Source organism: Peromyscus maniculatus, chromosome 2, assembly GCF_049852395.1.
Source record: "Peromyscus maniculatus bairdii isolate BWxNUB_F1_BW_parent chromosome 2, HU_Pman_BW_mat_3.1, whole genome shotgun sequence".
NCBI classification, from domain to species: domain Eukaryota; kingdom Metazoa; phylum Chordata; class Mammalia; order Rodentia; family Cricetidae; genus Peromyscus; species Peromyscus maniculatus.
In genome coordinates this window covers 22191683-22210530 of record NC_134853.1, presented here as the reverse complement: position 1 = coordinate 22210530, position 18848 = coordinate 22191683, and the positions used below count along the sequence as shown (strand labels likewise).

The following is an 18848-nucleotide window of genomic DNA, read 5'->3' as shown; positions in this document are numbered from 1 at the left end:
GAAAGAAAGTAAGTAAGTAAGTGCTGGTGTGTTTAGAAAGGATAGCATTCAGTAAGCAACTTAGAAGGTTATCCAATCAATAAACAAGCAAATAACAATAGCAACTGTCAGAGGCCATGGCACCAGCACTCAAAGCTTCTATAATAAATGATATCAAATGGCTAATTCTATATTTTTACAAGATATGTTGGATAACTTTTATATCAACTTGACACAAGCTAGTGTTATCTGGGAAGAAGGAATCTCAAATGAAAAAGTCTCTACAATATTTGCTTGTAGACAAGACTGTATTGCAATTTCTTGATTGATAATTGATGTGATAGGGCCCAGCTCTCTGTGGGCAGTGCCACTCCTGGTTGGTATAAGAAAGCAAGCTGAGCAAATGATGGGTAGCAAGCCAGTAAGCAGCATTTCTCCTTGACCTTTGCTTCAGTTCCTCTAGTTCTGAGCTTTTGCACTGAATATTTGCCATGACTTCCTTTGATGATGAACTGTAATATAGAGCTGTAAGTCAAATATACCTTCTCCTTTACAAGTTCCTTTTGCTCATTGCTGTTCATGCAATGACAATTCATTTATGTCTCCACCTTACTCTGTTAAAATTCACTTGTCAATTCTAGTGCACCCGAGTTAATAAAATCACATGCTTTGCCTATTGTCCCAGTTTAAATTCTGTTGCTGTGATAAAATAACCCGAGAAAAACAACTTAGCAGAGAAAGGGTTCATTTTATCTCTCTATTCAAACTTACAATCTGTAACAGCAGGGGATTCAAGGTGGCAGGCATTTGAAATAGCTTGTCTTATCACAGTCAAATGCAGAAAGCAAGAATGGATGCATGTCTGCACACCTCAGCCTACTTTCTACAATCTTTTCATACCTTCCAGGACCCAAGTATGGGGTGGTGACCCCCATAGTGGCATGGATCTTCCCATATCAACTAATGTCATCAAGACAGTCTTCTCACAAACATGACCACAGGACAATCTGATCCTGAAAATCTCTCCATATGACTCCATCATGTGATTCAAGATTGTGTTACATTTACAATGAAAACCCTCTGGTTTCACTTATAATGCACACAAAGCATCTGAGCCTCTTCATTAATTAGTTTCTTTTTGTCTACATTCAAGGATAAAATAGATTACCACCAAAATTTTAGAAAGCTTGACAAGTAGAATTGTTTCTTTTAGAATGGCAATCTACCTTTAATGAAAACTATATCTCACAGAGGAAAATCTATGTGTACAGATTTCTTCCAATCTCTCACTAGAAGTATCCTCATTTATCCAACTTTCATCCAGAGATCCAGCAGCAAACCTGGCCATCACTTGATTATCACTGGGAGACCTCCTCATTTCATCCTTAAAATTGTTTTGCTGATGTATTTGATCACATCATCAGTGAACGGTGCTGTGAAATGGTCTGTATGTCAAATATGTGCTCTGATTGGTCAATAAATGAAACACTGATTGGCCAGTGACCAGGCAGGAAGTATAGGCTGGACTAACAGAGAGAAAAATTGAGAGAACAGGAAGTGGGGGGGGGGACACTGCCAGCCGCCGCCATGACAAGCAGCATGTGAAGAGCCCAGTAAGCCACGAGCCACGTGGCAAGGTATAGATTTATAGAAATGGACTAGTTTAAGATGTAAGAACAGTTAGCAAAAAGCCTGCTACAGCCATACAGTTTGTAGGCAATATAAGTCTCTGTGTTTACTTGCTTGGGTCTGAGCGGCTGTGGGACTGGCGAGTGACAGTCCTGACTATGGTCAAGGCAGGAAAACTCTAGCTACAGAACAGAACTAAGATATTCTTATTTCCAGACACATAGCAAATTCACAGATGTGTTGCTTCTTTGTTGCCCAAATTTATATATTGTTTTATGAGAAAAGTTGGTGACAAAGTGACATTGAGCAGAGATAGAAAAAAAGAGAGAAAATGAACTATTAAAATATATTGGAAGAAGCAGAGGTGTCACTAAATTTAATTGATTTGACAACATATTCTGGTGGCTAAAATGGAAGCTGATAGATGCTGGTGATTCTGTCCTTGATCCTGTGACTAATGGTGAGGGACAGAGGAGGTAAACCATGTTCACAGTGTAGACACACTGTAGTAGTGAGTAGGTATTGGCTCAGTCTGTGAGAAAGTGAGTGAGTTTGACCCAGTCTGTGAGAAAGATTCATGGCTGTGTGTCTGGAGTTGGTTACTTGAGTCTGACCTCGATAAGACTATTTACATTATTGAATGTCTCAAGCACTACAAATCAGCACTTTCTCCTCTTTTCAGACATAAATTTTAAAAATTTCACATCTTAAGAGTAGTCATGCTCATTTTAAACTCATCATTTCATGTGACTAAGTGAAGAAAGAAAAAGCAAAATGACTCAAACTCTGAATTTCACAGCATTTCTATCATGAATAGCAGGGATAAGAAAAAAGGTGACAGAGACTATATTGACTTTAGAAAGCATATTTTAAATTTTTTTGATGGAGGCTATCTGAAAACGCTTGGTCAAACAGGAAAAAGAGCAATTTTTATTCATAAAATTAGGATGTAGCAAATTAAAGAATATTAGTGAGGTTAGAAGTTTGGTTATAGTGGAATGCAGGAGAAAGAAAGTATACAGTGAGGGCCAACCTGTGTCAATGATTCCAGATCCCCAGATGTACTCAGAAAGGGACTCTTCACATTGTCAACAATTTCCACAATTTTTTCAATTTCAACAATTTCCAGACCTCAGAAGAAGACCATGTGATAAGAATAAGTGGTTGACAATCTAGGCTGGCTGAGGCATCTACAGGTCCATTTGATGCTGTGAAGCTCATGTGGGTAAATGACACCCATGGGCCAGCCTGTTTCCTCACAGTATGGATTGGCTGAAGGCACCCTCACCTTGTACCCAATGAGGAGGTACCACCTTGAAGAGAATATATTTGATAGAGAAATGGCAGAGAAAGAGATGCAGGACAATCAATGTGCTGTGAAAAGAGGCACATGAAGAATCAAAGGCGATGAGGAACTGGCTGGTGTGGGTTGCCTACTTGCTACCTGGGACCAGAGTGACTCAGGGCCCAGACTGCTGCTGAGAATCATGTCTGGGTTCATGGTATTACCAAAGCCAGGGTCTGTGTTGGTATGTGGGGCCCATGTTGTGACCAAAGGCCACATTCATTTCTGGCTCTAGGCTACAACCTATGGCCATGTTGGTCTCTGGGTCCTGTGCTGCCATTGAGGCCATGCCTATCTGAGTGGCCCTTGCTGCCACACAGGGCCATGGTTGCCCAGGCCCAGGCTGCTGCCAAGAGCCATGTCTGGGTCTGTGGCTGTAGAGCAGCCAGGGTCTAAGTTGATGTCTGTGGTCCTACCATCACCTAAAGCCATGAGATGAGGCCATGTGGGTGTCTGAGGGTAATGCTGCTGCTGGAACCATACTGATCTGGGGGCCTATGCTTAATATTTTACAGAGTTTTCTTTTGGGAGGGGATGCTGCAGGGGGAAGGGGCAGATATGGAGAGACTGGAAAGTGAGCGGGAATGGGGCATATGATGTGATGAAATTCCCATAGAATCAATCAAGAATTATGTTTAAAAAAAAAGAAGAGGTTGAAACTAAAGAGGATGTTTAGGGCAAACAGACCTCAAAGATACAACTAGTTTCTTCTTTGTCTAGAAGTCCAAAATGGCCTTGGGCCAGAGATAACAAAAAAAGTTTGGAGGCTCAGATCCTGATCTCACTTGTAAATGCTTTCAGGGTTATCTTTTCAGGAAGATGTTAGAGTAGGTTAAGGGCCCATTAAAGAAAACTCATGGTTAAGAGAACAGAATCTGTAGATTGGTTGAAGACCTAACATTCTAGGTGGTCAGGTTCAATCACAAGGACAACGGACCCTCTTAAACCACACTAAAGAGACAGGAAAAAAAATTTTTTCTACCGAGGTATGAGGGTGTAGCACACATTCAATCCGAGGACTCAGGAGGCAGAGGCAAGCAGATCTTGAGTTTAAGGTCAACCTCGTCTACTTAGCAATATACAGACTGTCAAAGCTATAAAGTAGACCCTGTGTCAAAAAACAAAACAATACAAAATTTCACCTTAATTCATATACTAAACATTTCCTTCCCAGAATTCTCCCTACACTGAGGCAGGTAAGGCTGAAATTACCTCACCACACCTTAAGCAAACAAAGAGCTGTGACATGCGAAGTAATGTCCTGACCTAGAGGAGCCTGAAACTGGATCCTCAAGATGACAACTGCTGATATAAGACCCAAGGACAAATCAAGAAATGCCACAGTAGCCATAGAGAGAAAGCCCACCAAACAGCACCCACATAAATACCTCAGCCCTTTGTTTAATAAACGAGATTGCTTACATGACTCCCAAAATCTGTGCCATTGATTCTGCATCTGCTCATCCCCTGCCCTGGGATCAGAGACAGTGGGATCCCAGCTGCAAAGCCATCACCACTGCCCAGTGCAGTGCCTACATGCTAGGTTGAGGTTCAGATGGGTCTGTCTACCTCAGTGTGGCCAGATCAGACTAAACAACCCTTGCCTTTTCTTTCTGTCTGTCTCTTTCTTTTGGATTTTGGATGCTGGCTGAATCTAAGTATACATTTTCTGATCATTTAGGCTTCCTTACTTTTTCTCTAAATGCCCCCTTTTCACCATGCGCAAGTTTGTTCACCATGTGTCTGACCTCCACATCTTCTTAAACAGCATGAGTATGTTTTCCCTTTATTCCTTCATTCTCCTCCTCTGTGAAGTTGCTGAGTTGTATGCTTTCCTGAGCTTTGAATTTTCCCTCAAAACTTGGCAGATTCTTTCACTTGAGTTCATTCTTAAATTATTTTATTAATGAGATTAAGAATCCCAAGAATAGAATCCAATAACAACAACATCAGAACTGTGAGCTATTAATGCTTATAGGGGAACAATAGGAAATTCTAAGATGGAGTTGTCCTTGTAAGGGAGGCATTCAGAGCAATCTTCCACAGCTTCTCACCAACTTCTTGTAGTCTGCGACCCTATAAGAAAGGTGATATCAGATACTCATTGTCTGATATGGCAGAATGAAGAGAAGAGCTGTGGAGAATCACCTCTCATTCAATAGTTTTTTTCATCATGTACACATTGTGCCTTAGTGCTGCAATGTCCCTGGTACTGCTCTCCTCATGTCCTGAGTGGATGTGGTGCCCATGTCACAAAAGTGTCATCTCAGCCTAGTCCCTGAGTCAGTCTTTCTGAGTCTATTCTTTATGATCATGAAGAGACCAAGCAGAAACAGCCCTTATTACAGGTCTTTGGAACTTCTAAAAATTGGTCCATAATGTAGATTGCTGTTTCCCATGAACCCTTGCTCTCCACTTTCTGTGGTGACCTTTAACAGGGGCACTGAGGCAATATCTCACATCCTCCCAAGGGCCCATGTGCTTCACTTCCTTTAGGCCTCTTTGGATGCCTTTGTTGATCCTCAACTGAAAGGTTCCTGAAGGACACATATACTTCCTGGGAGCTTGGGATGTCTCAAAGGCTTATAAGGGATTCCTGAGGATCCTCAGCAACATGTTATCACCACAGATGGAAAAAAATGTTTCACAAATGCCTTGGCTCTCCTACTGCCTCTGCCCCTTATTTGTTAGTTCAAAGACTGATAACCTCCTGGTGGTTTGAGTAAGAAATATTCTGTATATTTTAGGATATTTGAATGCATGGTTCCCAGTTGATGGTACTGTTTGGAGAGGTTTAGACACTGCAGCCTTTCCAGAGAAAGTGTGTCACAGGAGGTGAGCTTTGATCTTAAAAAGCCTTGTGACACTTCCAGTTTATTCTCTCTGTTTCATGCTCTCCACAAGGATATGAGCTCTTAGCTCCCTGATCTTTCTTCATGCCTCTCAGGTTTGATGGACTCATATGACTCTGGAACAATATGGCCAAATAAACCCTTTCTTCTATAAATTGTTTTCATCTTGGTGTGTTGTCACATCAACAGAATAGTAACTAATACACCCTCCATCCCTCCTAACTTACAGTCAGGCCTTCTGCTTCTTGTGCATGTAGATGGCAACAGCACCAATTACCAGTAGCAGTTTGGGTGCAAGGAGCACAGCTACAAGGACCTCAGCAGTATCTGATGTCTTCGGTTCTGGAAATCAAGTGGTAGGAGGAACCATTAGAGAGCATACAAGGAGTTTATCCTCAGGGATCTTTACCTGGCCCATTTATGGAATCTCAAGTATATCAAATCTCTGAGGAGTTTGAATCTGTGCCCTATCCCAGCTTCAATGCTTCAAAGCAGAAGATACAGCAAAGAGATTTCAAGTTACCCACTGGCTCTGAGATAGGTCAAGAAGGTTCCCTTCTAGAGAGATTGGATAAGATTTTATGCTCAATGCCACATAGCACCTGGTTTTATAAACAAAAATTCTTACAAAGAATCTGAACCTTCAAACTGAACCTTTTGTAATTATTATTGGCTTTTTGAAATTCAGTGAATTGGAGAGTTTGACATGTTTCAGGTCCAGAGCCAGATTATCTTCGGTCATATTCAGCTCTCTTAATACCCATACATTGCCTTCCTCTGTACTTAACATAACAGCTTTGTGACCATTAGGTTAATAATTCAGAGGGTACAAGCAGAAGATTAGTTTTCATTTAGAATGTATTAACTTAGCAGACCACTAGCTTCCACCAACCCTGATGCTTCACATGCCATCTGATAGCATCTGAAACCTCTAGCAGGGTTCTTCTCTGTGTTGTATGCCTTTCATTCCATGTTCCCACAAATGTATTGCAAAAGTGTCTTGACTTATGACTTCCTTTGTTCTCTTCCTACAAAAATTCCATAGACGTTCTTCCACAGTGGCCTTTGAGGTGACCTATACCTGTGTTCCTGGGCGATGGCTACCCATATTTTGATCTAGAATGAATTATTGGGGTTTAAGGATTATTATTTCCTCTTCAATGTGGAATCTGATCTGTAGGTTTGGTCACAAAGTTAGTGGGATTCAGAGAAGCTCCTGAATGCTGGTATTTAGGATGATCCCTGAAACATTGTCCGCAGACAAGACAAGTTCAGTCTCTCAATTACCCAGGAATAGCTGTGCAAAGGACATGCACAAGAAGATGATACATTGAGAGGAAGAGTTTAACAGAGTGCCTTGTTTAGATAAAGGATTCCTGAAACAATACAGATTCTTGGGGTAAGGGAGCCTGCTGAAATGGCCAACAGTCTGATCAAGCCACTTGCTGAAAGCATGCAGATGAGGGACAAAAATTCTATACTTGAGTCTATGAGAATAGATGTCAGGGTTTGGCGCCTCAGGCATCACACAGCCCAAGTCCACTCCAGTGTAGATGTCTTCTAAAAATATTCTGTTGTTCAGGAAGTAGTACTAATTTTGAAATTAATCAAAGATTAAAATTTGGTTTTAGGGACAGAAACAGGCAGGTTAGGTTGTGCATTAATTGTAGTGTTTACCTAAGATGTAAGGTTAGGTTGGGTTCCTAAGTTCAGTCCCCAGAAAAACAACAACAACCAGCCAACCAGTTTTTTAGCCAATGCCTAACTGCCACGGACTGGCCCACCGGGAGTACCATGACCGTAGGAGAATCAGGGCTTGGGTAGTCAGGAAGGCAAGGATTCGGCGACTGACAGACAGACAACAAACACACTCAAAAGTGGTTTGAATCTGCTGCAATTTTACTTCTGCAAATCAGTAGTTTATATACAGAAAAGAAAACTATCAAGTCATACAAGGAACAACAAGAGCTTGGCAATAATTCAATTACATCATCTTTAAAAAACATCAAGCACACAGTTACTAATCAGCGCTAGACATATCCTTTCACTCACAAGAACTTTGTGACCCAAAGAGCAGTCTGTGTTTTTCAAACTTAGTACAGTTCCTAGACTTGTGTAGGCTTCTTGCAGCTGTGCCCTTCATCTTTATCTCAGCCGCTCACTAGTTTATTATTCATTTTTACTTTTCTGGTTCTCATGACCCATTTAGCCAATTTGGATGCTGCAGATCCTCCCTAAGTATTTCTTCAGTTCTTTACCATATATCTCCTCTAATATAAAACCTTTTACCTGCTGGAATATGGACACTTGTACTTTTACACCTGTAAGGGGAAAGGGTTCTGCTGTAGTCCTTAAGTTTTCCATGCTGAACTTCCTCAACAGAGGGACCCACTATCTGCCTCCTATGAGATAATGTTTTCTGCCATAAATCACTTTAGTTGGGATTCCTAAAGGATTCCTAGTGGGTGAGTGTTCATTCCCTAGAAGTGCCTGAACTATTATACTTTCTATTATCTAGCGGCTTGAGGCTTGAGGTCTTTAAGGAATAGTTCATTCTGCTATATCTAAATAAGGTCCATGTTCAGCTTCCCCTTTCCTCCACAGTTCACAACCCAAGCATTCATTAATTTTGGCTGTGTTTTATAGATTAATTAGAACATTATCAGAAAAGCAGTTGTACAGAACCCATAGCCCAGAGAGCTCATGATCTGTGAAGCACGTCTCCTTCGAGAAGGAGGCATAACATGGGCACTCTGCCAGGGACCTCCAGGGAGCTTAGTCCCGTGGGACACGTATCTCCCGTCCGGTATTATTGACATAATTGTTCATGTCACACGGACGACACTGGAGTTGGTGTGGCACCTAACACTAGGGAGGTAGAAACAAGAGGATCCGAAGTGTGAGTTCTTATTAGCTCAGTTTTCCTGAGACAGTGTCTGTAACAGTTAGTTTTAAATGCCCACTTCTTACAACCTAGAATTCTAGGAAGAGCATTTCAGCTAAGGAATTGTGTAGATAAGGTTAACCTGTTGGTGGGTGTGTGGAGCATTGTCTTGGCTGTTAATTGAGATGGTAAGCACCAATCTGAGTGTGGGTGGCACCATTTCATTAGACACAGGGCTCCACACTGTGTAAGAATAGTAAAGAAAGCTAGGTGAGCACACAGCATATAGTAAGGTTGCATTTGTTTCTCTCTGCTTTTGACTGTGGGTGTGATGTTTGAGTTCCTAAATTGACTTCCCTTGTGTATCCTGGAATGGCAATTTAAACAACACATTTCTTTGCCTGAGTTTAAAATAAAACTATAACATTGCCTGAAAACACAAACAAACAAACAACGAAGACAAAACAAACAAGAATTAAATATGGTCTTGATGGGGCCTTAGGAAGAAGCAAACACCCAACTTGATGCAGCACAGTACAGATAGAAATTTTATTGTCTCTTCCCTCCTCTTCAGCCTGAAAAATTCTCTGGCCACCCCGTGCTCCAGCTCTCTGAGGAGTTGCTGTGTCTTTTGTTGTCCCTGCTCTATGATCCCATGGCTCCCTGTGTTACACAGGCTCTTTCACATCTGTGTTTATATCACAGTGTTCTGTTTAGGTCTGCCTTCCTACATTCACTATAGAATACTTCCATGGGATCCTGCACTTGGACTTAGCCAAAAGGCTGAGAAGCGATTCCCATGGGATTCTGATAGGGAAAAGTCATTGGGATAATTGCTGTGGGATGGTCTATATGTCAAACTGCTCTGATTGGTCAATAAATAAAACACTGATTGGCCAGTGGCCAGGCAGGAAGTAGGTTGGACAAGGAGAGAGGAGAATTCTGGGAAGCAGAATGCTGAGGCAGAGAGACACTGCCAGCTGCCGCCATGACAAGCAGCATGTGAAGATGCCGGTAAGCCACCAGTCACATGGCAAGGTATAGATTTATGGAAATGGACTAATTTAAGCTATAAGAACAGTTAGCAAGAAGCCTGCCACAGCCATACAGTTTGTAAGCAATATAAGTCTCTGTGTTTACTTGGTTGGGTCTGAGTGGCTGTGGGACTGGCGGGTGACAAAGATTTGTCCTGACTGTGGGCAAGGCAGGAAAACTCTAGCTACAGATAATACACTCAAATAAGAGAATTTGGAATTTGATTATTGAAGTGTCTGGCACTGAAGATCAGAGGACTAATGGTCATTGTTCCCAGGGCTTGTGGTAGAGGTAAAATTGTTTAAATTACAGTAGCAGACAATAGTTACCATAGAAAGGTCATTTTTTTTTTTTTTTGCATCAAGCATTGAAGTGACTTGCCTCCAGCCTTAAGGAACCTAACAAGGCCAAAGTAAACCAGGAGCAAAGAGAATAAAGGAAATACTACCCTGAGAGTAGCAACAGAAGCCTAAGTAAACTTCAAGTCAAAAGAATAGAATCTCAACTTGGGCCGTAGGAGGCCAAATTATATATAACTCACGATAAAGGGGTGGAATAATTAATTGTTCCTTTAATGAGGTGCTGCTCTTTTTGTTCCCAGCATTCCGTCCCCCAGTACAGTTCTTCCCAGCTGAGCTGCAGTGAAGTTCACCTTTCTGAGGCTTCACCTTAAGAAGGGACAACTTTTTCTCCTACTTTTTCCCCATCTTTCTCTGGTACCATGTATGGGCTGCAGTAGTATTTCCTACCGCTCCCTCCCCACCTGTTGTTCATCATGTGTCTGGACTCTGTGCTGGCTAGAACAGCATGGCAGTTTTTGTTTATTTGTTTCTACTTTTTGGTTTTCTTTTCTTTGCTACATTATCAACCTCTGGGAATCTGATGAGATTTAGAGCCTGCCTGCCAAAGGGATTTTTCACTTTCATACTCTAATTAAATCTTCATTGAGCTTCCTATCCTTTGACTCCATTCTTAAGTGAATGACACTAAGAATCCCAAGACAAGACTCCAATTTCATTTATATGATTTGATGACCCATAAGTTATTTCTATAAATTTTTATAATAATATTGAAGGGAGAACAGTAGAAAATTAATGAAATAGAAACTGAAAAATAGATATGACCACGTAAAGAAGTTTTTTTGGAAAAAGAAAATATTAGAAATCTTCCAGAAAGACTGATGAAAGAGATATGATAAGTTTTCTACATCAATACCTAGAGAAGAACATCACTTTATAATTGCATATCCACTTAGACTTAAAAAGGACAATATGATTATCTAATACATTCTATAGCAGAAGTATGAAAACTCAGAAAACATGGACAAAGAGTTCTAAACTTATTTGTTACTGGTCTAATTGTGAAAGGTGCTTCTTTTTGAAGAACCTAATTTTGTATCACATAGGGAAGTCTATAAAGTAATTTTGAAAATACAGACCATTTAAAGTAATTGTTGGGAATTTGAATTCATTGAATTTGTTGATGGTATTGGATTTGAATGTAACTATTTATTTACTTGAGCATCCACTGTGGATTGTATTTAGAAGTGTTGAGCACACATCACAGATCCATCAGGGGGTATAATTATGCAGCACCTTTATAATTCATACTCTAAGGGAGCTGGTACTTTCTAAACTTTACTGTTTAATGGTAATATAAAAAATATTTGGTGACCGATTATTCATTCATCAGATAAAACTCACAATGAAAGCTTCATGATAAGAAACCTATGTTTTTAAAAAGTCATAGGAGTTGATGGCCACTCTTGGTTTTTTTTTTATGATGGGGAAATAATACATATTCATGTAAAGGGGTCTCTATCTAACTCTGCCTAAGTCCTAGGATATTAACAAGTCAAGAGAAAATACTTAACTAGAAATTTGACCTTATGTACTCTCGATGACCTACCTCTCAGTGACCTTAGATTTCCCTTCATTACATTAGACCACATCACATGGTCTCAGGGCAAGAACTCAACATCCCTATTGCTTTACCATCCCTAGATTCCATGTCTGTAAAACTGATGACTCATTGGGTGACTGACTGAGGCAGATAAGGCCGAAAGCACTGGGCCATGCCTTAGGCAAACAAAGAGCTCTGACATGCACAGTAGTATCCTGACCCAGAAGGCCCTGAAACCAGACTCCCAAGATGACCACTGCTGACATACGACCCAGAGCCAACCAGGAAACACCATGGCAGCTGGAAGCAGAGCCTGACAAAAAGCACACACATAAATACCTCAGTCCTTTGTTTAATAAATGAGATTGCTTACAATCTACCAGAGCCTGTGCCGTTGGTTCTGTATCTATTCACCCCCTACCCTGCGATCAGAGACAGTGGGACCCTAGCTGCAGAGTCAGCAACAACTGATGAAGGGCAAGAGATCATAGTCAAATTGAAAGCTGCATGTACTAAGTGTAAGCCAGCGTCTGGATACATAGATATCTGTCCTTTATAACAAAAAAAAAAAAAAAAAAAAAAAAAAAAGGAGGATATGAGGCCCCTGTTATGACCACTCAGTCAGCTGGGTCCAGATCCACACTAAAACAACAGGTCCTCAGGAAGCATGTAATAATTATACTCAGGAGGTAGCATAGAACACTGAGTGAGGTCCAGATGTTCATGGAAAAGTGTAAAATGGAATGGAGGCAGGGAAGATATTGAAAAGGAAGAAAATGAACATGAGGATATATCAAATGGTAGGTAAGAATTCAAGAGACAGAATGCTAGGCTAAGATGATGCCTTCCTGTCTTCCTTATTTAATATCTTGGAATATCAACACATCAATGGAGAGATGTGTGAGACCTGTGAGAAGCTGGCGATGAAAGCTAAAGTTAACATTTTACTTAGTTTTAGATATTAACATTATCATACAGTAAGCATAAATTCTGCCTTTGATATTCAAAAAAAAGAGGGAAAATTAACAAACATTCAAGAAGCTGGGGTGGAGACACACCAGACATGGTGCCAATACCTTGCTCACTGCGATGTGCTCTGGGCATCACAGTGTGATGTTTCATGACTGGTGGTTGTCCATCATGTTCCACCAGGCAGCTGAGTACCAGGTCCTCCTCATGAGCACATCTGTTCACCAGGAGCCAGCTGGTCCAGCTGGAGGTTCCATCCTTGATGACGGTGCGTGGAGAAGGATCTTCTGTCCGGGATATATTTCCATTCTCTAACCAAATCAGTCGTATTCTCAAAGGGTAGAACTTACTCACCTTGCAGCTGACATTTATCTGCTTCCATAGCACTGATTGGTGCTGGCTGATCTCCACAGTGGGTGGAACTGAAAGAGCATGAGCAGAAGCTGAGACAGACAGAACCTAGACAGACAGATGCCAGAAGTGAGGCTGAGTACAGAGGAACCATCTCCATTTTAAGTTCATACTGGGGACAGGATGAGCATTTGTGTCAGATTAGAACCCCTAAACACAGCTCCTGACACAAAGACGCACACAGTGAGTGTCATAATCTGTGAAATTACTAAGCACAATGCTCAGGTGCACTTGGAAAGCTATAACAACAGTAAAATGAATGAAAATACCAGGAATGAGTGAAATGGCTCATAAACTGTATTGGTATAATTACTTTTGTTAAAATAAATACATTGTTTTAATGTGTTGATGACAGTCTATGATTCCCACTGCCATATGATGTGCATGAATGCTTTCTGGGAACTATGGACCAAACCATTCTGAACAGCTATGAGCTTGAGCTGGGATTCAGCGTCATTTACCTCGGATGGTGTCAGACAAGTTGGCAGTCCCACGGAGAGGGCCTCCTTGCAAGGTGACATGGGACACCTCGCAGATGACTTGAGAGTGGACATCCTGAGGGCTCCGCACCACCTGGGCTGTGCTGGAGAGATTGTAGGAGACGCTTTCTCCTTTGGGGTCTACAGCAGTACCGAAGTGAGGGAGCTCATTTCCATCTTTGAACCACTTAAGTGTGATGTTTCGAGGAAAGAAGCCATGGGACTTACATGTGAAGTTCACTGTCTTCCCAGGAATAACTCTTCCTGCAGGGCTTGACACCACAGGAAGAGATGGTTTAGCTACAAAGAAGCATGTAGATAAGGATGTGATTGTGATGCTGCCACTGTTGACATAACATTGTGAGGACTCTTCATAGATATTAATCTCATTGTCATTGTTTCCTATGGTGCTTTGGATCAATTCCAGAGCTTCAGCCATACTGAGGACCTGCTCTACTTCAAGGTGACAGACACATAATTTTACTGTTTATCCTCCTCATTTTGTTTTTTGTTTTTTGGAGATTTGTTTTGGCAGGGTTAGTCCTGGTCCTTCTGGGGTATTCTTGATTCTTTTGTCTCCAGAGTTTGGCAAAGATCCCCACCAGTAAATGAGGAAAGGCAAGGCTAGGTAGAATTCTGAGCCTGAGCAAAGGAAGGCATTCACCAGTGTATTTTATATTTTCTATGATCTGCTCCTGTTGGCTTCCTCTGGAAACCTAACAAATCTAGGGGAAATATTTGTAGATTCACATCTATAGTAACCCAGGAAATAAATGACATCACAGAGGTACCACAAAGCTGGAGCCCTTCCTGCTTCCCCAGTTGCTTGCTTTCTTTTGGACCTACATGCTAGTAGGTCTCATCTGTGCCAAGCCTGAATTTAACATTGAGAGCTCAATAGTCTGCATCTCTAAATGGGTTTCAGGTGGACTTAGCTTGAGGTTGAAAACAGTGCTTTCCCTCTGCAAAAGAAGCTAAAGGTGGTTAGTTCATTTCCTAACTGTTAATCATAAGAGACACAAGAGTGAGCCTGTTGAACAGACAGTAACAATTTCTGGTTGAAAGCACACGTATGGGTGGAGTAGTGGGAGGAAGGTAGTGTGTTGTGTAGATGCCTTGTGCTGAAGTTATCATGTGTAACAGGCTGCATTTGAAAATATCATTTCACATTTGTATTTCTACATATGTGATCCCTTCTCTAATGTCCATCACATCAGGATTGTAAACAAACGTTATTTGAAGTCAAGCTATCTAAACTCTAGCACACCTGATGTCTCTATAGGTTTGAGGTAAGTGGTAGACTGAATGTAATTTGTCCCCAGAAGCTCATAGGGAGGGGTATTATTAGGAGATGTGGCTCTGTTGAAGTGGGTATGGCCTTGTTGCATAAAGTACGTAATTGTGGGGATGGGCTCCTTAGTTCAAATACATTCAAGATACGTTCAGTATGACACACATTTCACTTCCTGTTGCCTGTGGGTCAGTATGTGGGATTCTCAGCTTATTCTCCAGCACCATGTCTGCCTGAGTGCTGCCATGTCTGCTCCATGGTGATACTGAGTCAAACTTCTGAAACTGTAAGCCACCTCAATGAAATGTCTTCCTTTGTAAGAGTTTCTGTGCCCATGGTATTTCTTCACGGCTATTGTGACCATAATTTAGAAAGAAATTGGTACCAGGGATGAGGGTATTGCTGTGATAGGCCTGACCCTATGCAGACACTTAGTCTCAGTCCTCTCTCCTGCAGACCACTGCACTACTGAAGCCCTGTAATGACCCTGACATCGCCATCTAGGATTCATTCATAACATTGACCATGGAACATGGCTGTCATCTTCACAGAAAGGGAAACTGAGGACTACACAGAGAGCAAGGTTTTCTCTCCCATGGCTTCTTGCACCAGTCTCTTAGCAACTCTGGATAGTCATAGCACCCTCACAAAGAGGGGACAGGTATATACGTTGTACAGGGCGACTGTGCTTCAACTTTAGAGTAAGTTACCCGAGGTTTTACAACCATAATGACACCTGGTTTGGGGGAGCTGCTGTGTCACATCATATACACAGGGTCATCCTTTATCACTAAAGGGTCTGTGGTCATCACCAGGCCACAGATGAGGACACCAAGGCTGAAAGAGAGACTCTGTCCCCACTTCCCTGCTGTGTCTCAGAGGCCATTTCCTGTGCCCTCACTTTCATTTACCACAACAAAGCAACTGTCCCCACTTCTGTAACCCTGCCACTGACTCTGCCTCCTTTCTAAGAACCCGACTTGAGTAATTCTAGGCCAAATTGCTGTTCCAGGTGGCTCCAGAAAAGAGGTTCTTGTTCTAGGGGCCCAAGGCTCTGGCAGAATGTTCCTTTTTTCTTCTTCCATGGACAGATCATATTTTCAAGACTGGGCATAGAAGTCAGCTCCATTCTGTGGCTGCTGCTCAGGGAATAAGCTATGTGGGATATATACCATGTATGCAGTGTTAGTCTATGAGGCAGGAAGTTTTGGTCAATTCTTGATTCTTCCTCATGTGCTCACAAGTCAGGTGTGTTCTATGAACCTCAGGCTCACCTCTAAAGGGAAGAAGTGACCTCTCTCCAATACCACATGGTTAGGGAGAAAATGATATAATGGAGATGTAGTACATAGCACATTGTACTTTGTTCCCTCCTTACATGTACTTTCTCATCGAGGGCATCCTTAGGCCAAATGACACAGCAGATGAAACATCACTGCAAGGCTATAGATTGCAGCCTATGTGAGCCATTTGCTGGTTGGGGTTGCCTAGGCATTGCATTACTTCAGTGTCCTTATTTGTGACATCTATCAAGTTAAGATGAAGCCACGCTCCCTTTCACTCTCCATTGAGGGGTTCTGAGAAGTCTTGCTACAGCTGCACATGGGTGAGCAAAGGGTAATATCTTTGTAAACTAGTTCACCCTGAGACTCAGCAGGCCCTGACGAGAGGGTGTGTGCCTTATGGTCAGTACTATGGTTTTGTGAGATCATCCACTGTGGCACCACTTGAGTAGTGACAAATTGAAACAAATGAAATATTCCTGATCTGGGATCTGAATTAGTGTGTCTGTAGCTGCTAAAATATGATGATTTGTTTACACAGGGGACATGGAGTTGGGGTGTGGCTGACATTGGGGTAGCTTTCCCATCACTACTATTAGCATCTGACCGTGAGGAACACTTTGACACCTTGGGGAGCTGATGATGAATGGGAATTCTGGCTGAGTTTGAGCAATTCTGACTCAGCATTTCTTATGCATCAGGCTTCTCAATGGAGATAGAGTCAGATGTGGGTTCCAGGCCAGATCTCAGCAATGACTGACTATGTGATCATAGTCAGGGCACTGGAACACAGGACTCATGTCTCAAAGAAGACTGGACTGGATAGTTCGACTGTCTTTCATGCTGAAAAATTCTCAGAATCTAGACCTAGAAAGAAGACTTCAGGCCTCTGTCAGGAAATTCAAAGTGAGTGTCTTGTTTCCTCAGCTGGGGATTGGAGGTCTTCCAGTTGGAGACTCCCATAGACATAATAAGTCTACATTGCTCAAAACCTTCAGTATCTGAGAGAGTTGGTAGCTGACACAAAACTTTTTCAGACAGATCTAAGGCAAAGGCCTAACTTGGTGCCAGCATCTAAACTAGGTGAGAGATTTCACAGGGAAGGTGAGCACATTGTGAATGTTAGCAATGTGCTGTGCATGAAGAGGAAATGCAAAAAACAAGCCACCATGCCCTGGCCATGTTACTTTCTGCTGTGGTTTGTTTTTCCTCTTGGAAGGAGGAGACAGATATCTTCGGTAAAGAGCCCCTGCTGGCCTGCTTACTGCCATCTCTGTTGACAGCTAGAGTGGAAGCTGGCATACACTCAGCCCCAGGTTGATTGGGGAGAAAGAGAAGACTTAATCAGTAGGGGAAGTACACTCTGGAGGCAGTCGGCCAAGTCTGACTCTGTCACTGAACAAGGCAGTCAGCTCTCAGGGTTTTATGAAGGCACTAGCCTGAGATAGATTGAGAAAGGTAAGCATTGCTATGCAGGCAGACCAGGGTATGGATTTACCCCCATTTACCAGTAGGGGGACCTCTAGCAAATAGCATGTCCTCTCCCCTCCTCTGCTTCCTTGGTCCACAGCTGGGGTAAAGTCACCCTATGTACATGGGCGGTCACTTGCAGACTTGTTCTTTCTTGTTGCTCACAGAATCTTGGGCACATTTTGACCTGTTGGAGATATCAGGGATGAGGAGGACAACATAGTACTTACCAAGCACATTCAGCACTGTGCCTCCCCCAGACGGAATCTCCCTGTCAGAGTCTGTTCTGTCGATCTTCACACAGTAGTAGGTTCCAGCATCAGCAGGTGTGACACTACTGATGCGCATGGAAAAGTCCAGGTTGTTTCTCTTTGTAGTATCTGCAACATCTGTGACTCTGGGGAACTTCTCTCCTGTGGAACTATATATTAGGTGCCGACTCTGCCCTGTACCCCTGAACCACTGAATGGGCCCCACAGGGGACGGAGAGGTCACAGTGCAGTTCAGAGTGGCTGAGTCTCCAGCAGCAACAGAAACTGATTTCTCAGGCTGAATCACCTTCAGCTCCCGTGTATCTGCTCCTGCAGGAAACATCAATCAGTGCTCATCATGATGGGAACCCACAGGCTTTTCAAGGTTGTGATCAAACACTGTTTCTTACTGGAGCTCAGCATGATGTGATCATGGTCTCCTTACTTGGACCTCTTAACAAAAGAATGAAACGACAAGGAAACTGAGCCACAGAGACACTGAGAACTTGGCAGTATTTTGATTGAAGCCCTAATTCTTTTTGGAATACTCATGTTTTATCCAGTATCTGTTTGGTTTTCATTTTTTGTGCACATGGCATATGGCACTTCTTAAATAATTGTATTGGATGTGATGACCTGACTCTTTTAGAACAGTGAGATGTGAACTTAGTGCTTTGTATAGTTAATAAGATGTACATTTTATTTCAAGTTTCTCTGGGTCAGGCCCCCAGTTCTCGATATGGTTTCTTTATCAGGTAGAGTGATAATACCATAGATAGGTCCCAATATGCAGTAACATGCACCTTAATTATAGAAATAAAACCTTGGCTTAAATTACCAGTTTTAAAAATATAATAATTACATTAATTAATTAATTAATTAATTAATTAATTAATTAATTAATTATATGTGTGTGAGTATTTTGCTTCTGTGCATGCCTGGTGCCCAAGGCACCCAGAAGAGAATGTCAGATCCCCTGGAACTGAAGTTACTGAAGATGGTTGTGAGTCACCATGTGGCTATTGGATTGAACCTGTGTCCTATGGAAGAGTAGGAAGTGCTCTTAAT

At 42.0% G+C, this 18848-nt stretch overlaps 1 protein-coding gene across 2 annotated transcripts; it reads right to left on the bottom strand.

The window, feature by feature from the left end:
- Window positions 1-2539: 2539 nt before the first annotated feature.
- LOC143271804 (signal-regulatory protein beta-1-like) lies at window positions 2540-18587 on the bottom strand. 2 transcript variants are annotated; one of them, XM_076563844.1, is made up of 5 exons: window positions 17760-18587; window positions 13468-13785; window positions 12703-13017; window positions 6033-6147; window positions 2540-5029 (listed from the first exon to the last, which is right to left on the bottom strand). In XM_076563844.1, the coding sequence occupies exons 1-4, from the start codon at window positions 18121-18123 to the stop codon at window positions 6035-6037; spliced, it is 1110 nt and encodes a 369-aa protein (XP_076419959.1). In that variant the 5' UTR covers window positions 18124-18587; the 3' UTR covers window positions 2540-5029; window positions 6033-6034. The 2 variants fall into 2 exon arrangements, with proteins under 2 accessions (XP_076419959.1, XP_076419960.1); XM_076563845.1 differs by having other exon boundaries at window positions 13468-13749.
- Window positions 18588-18848: the final 261 nt, after the last annotated feature.

What these genes read in the sequence shown, in the direction of transcription:
- LOC143271804 (XM_076563844.1), bottom strand. Translation starts at nt 18,123, where the DNA reads ATGTTTCCTGCAGGAGCAGATACACGGGAGCTGAAGGTGATTCAGCCT. An exon ending in CACAGTGCTGAATGTGCTTG is followed by an intron (nt 13,786 to 17,759) that starts GTAAGTACTATG and finishes GCTTCTTTGTAG; the next exon opens with CTAAACCATCTCTTCCTGTG. An exon ending in CTTGTCTGACACCATCCGAG is followed by an intron (nt 13,018 to 13,467) that starts GTAAATGACGCT and finishes ATGCTCTTTCAG; the next exon opens with TTCCACCCACTGTGGAGATC.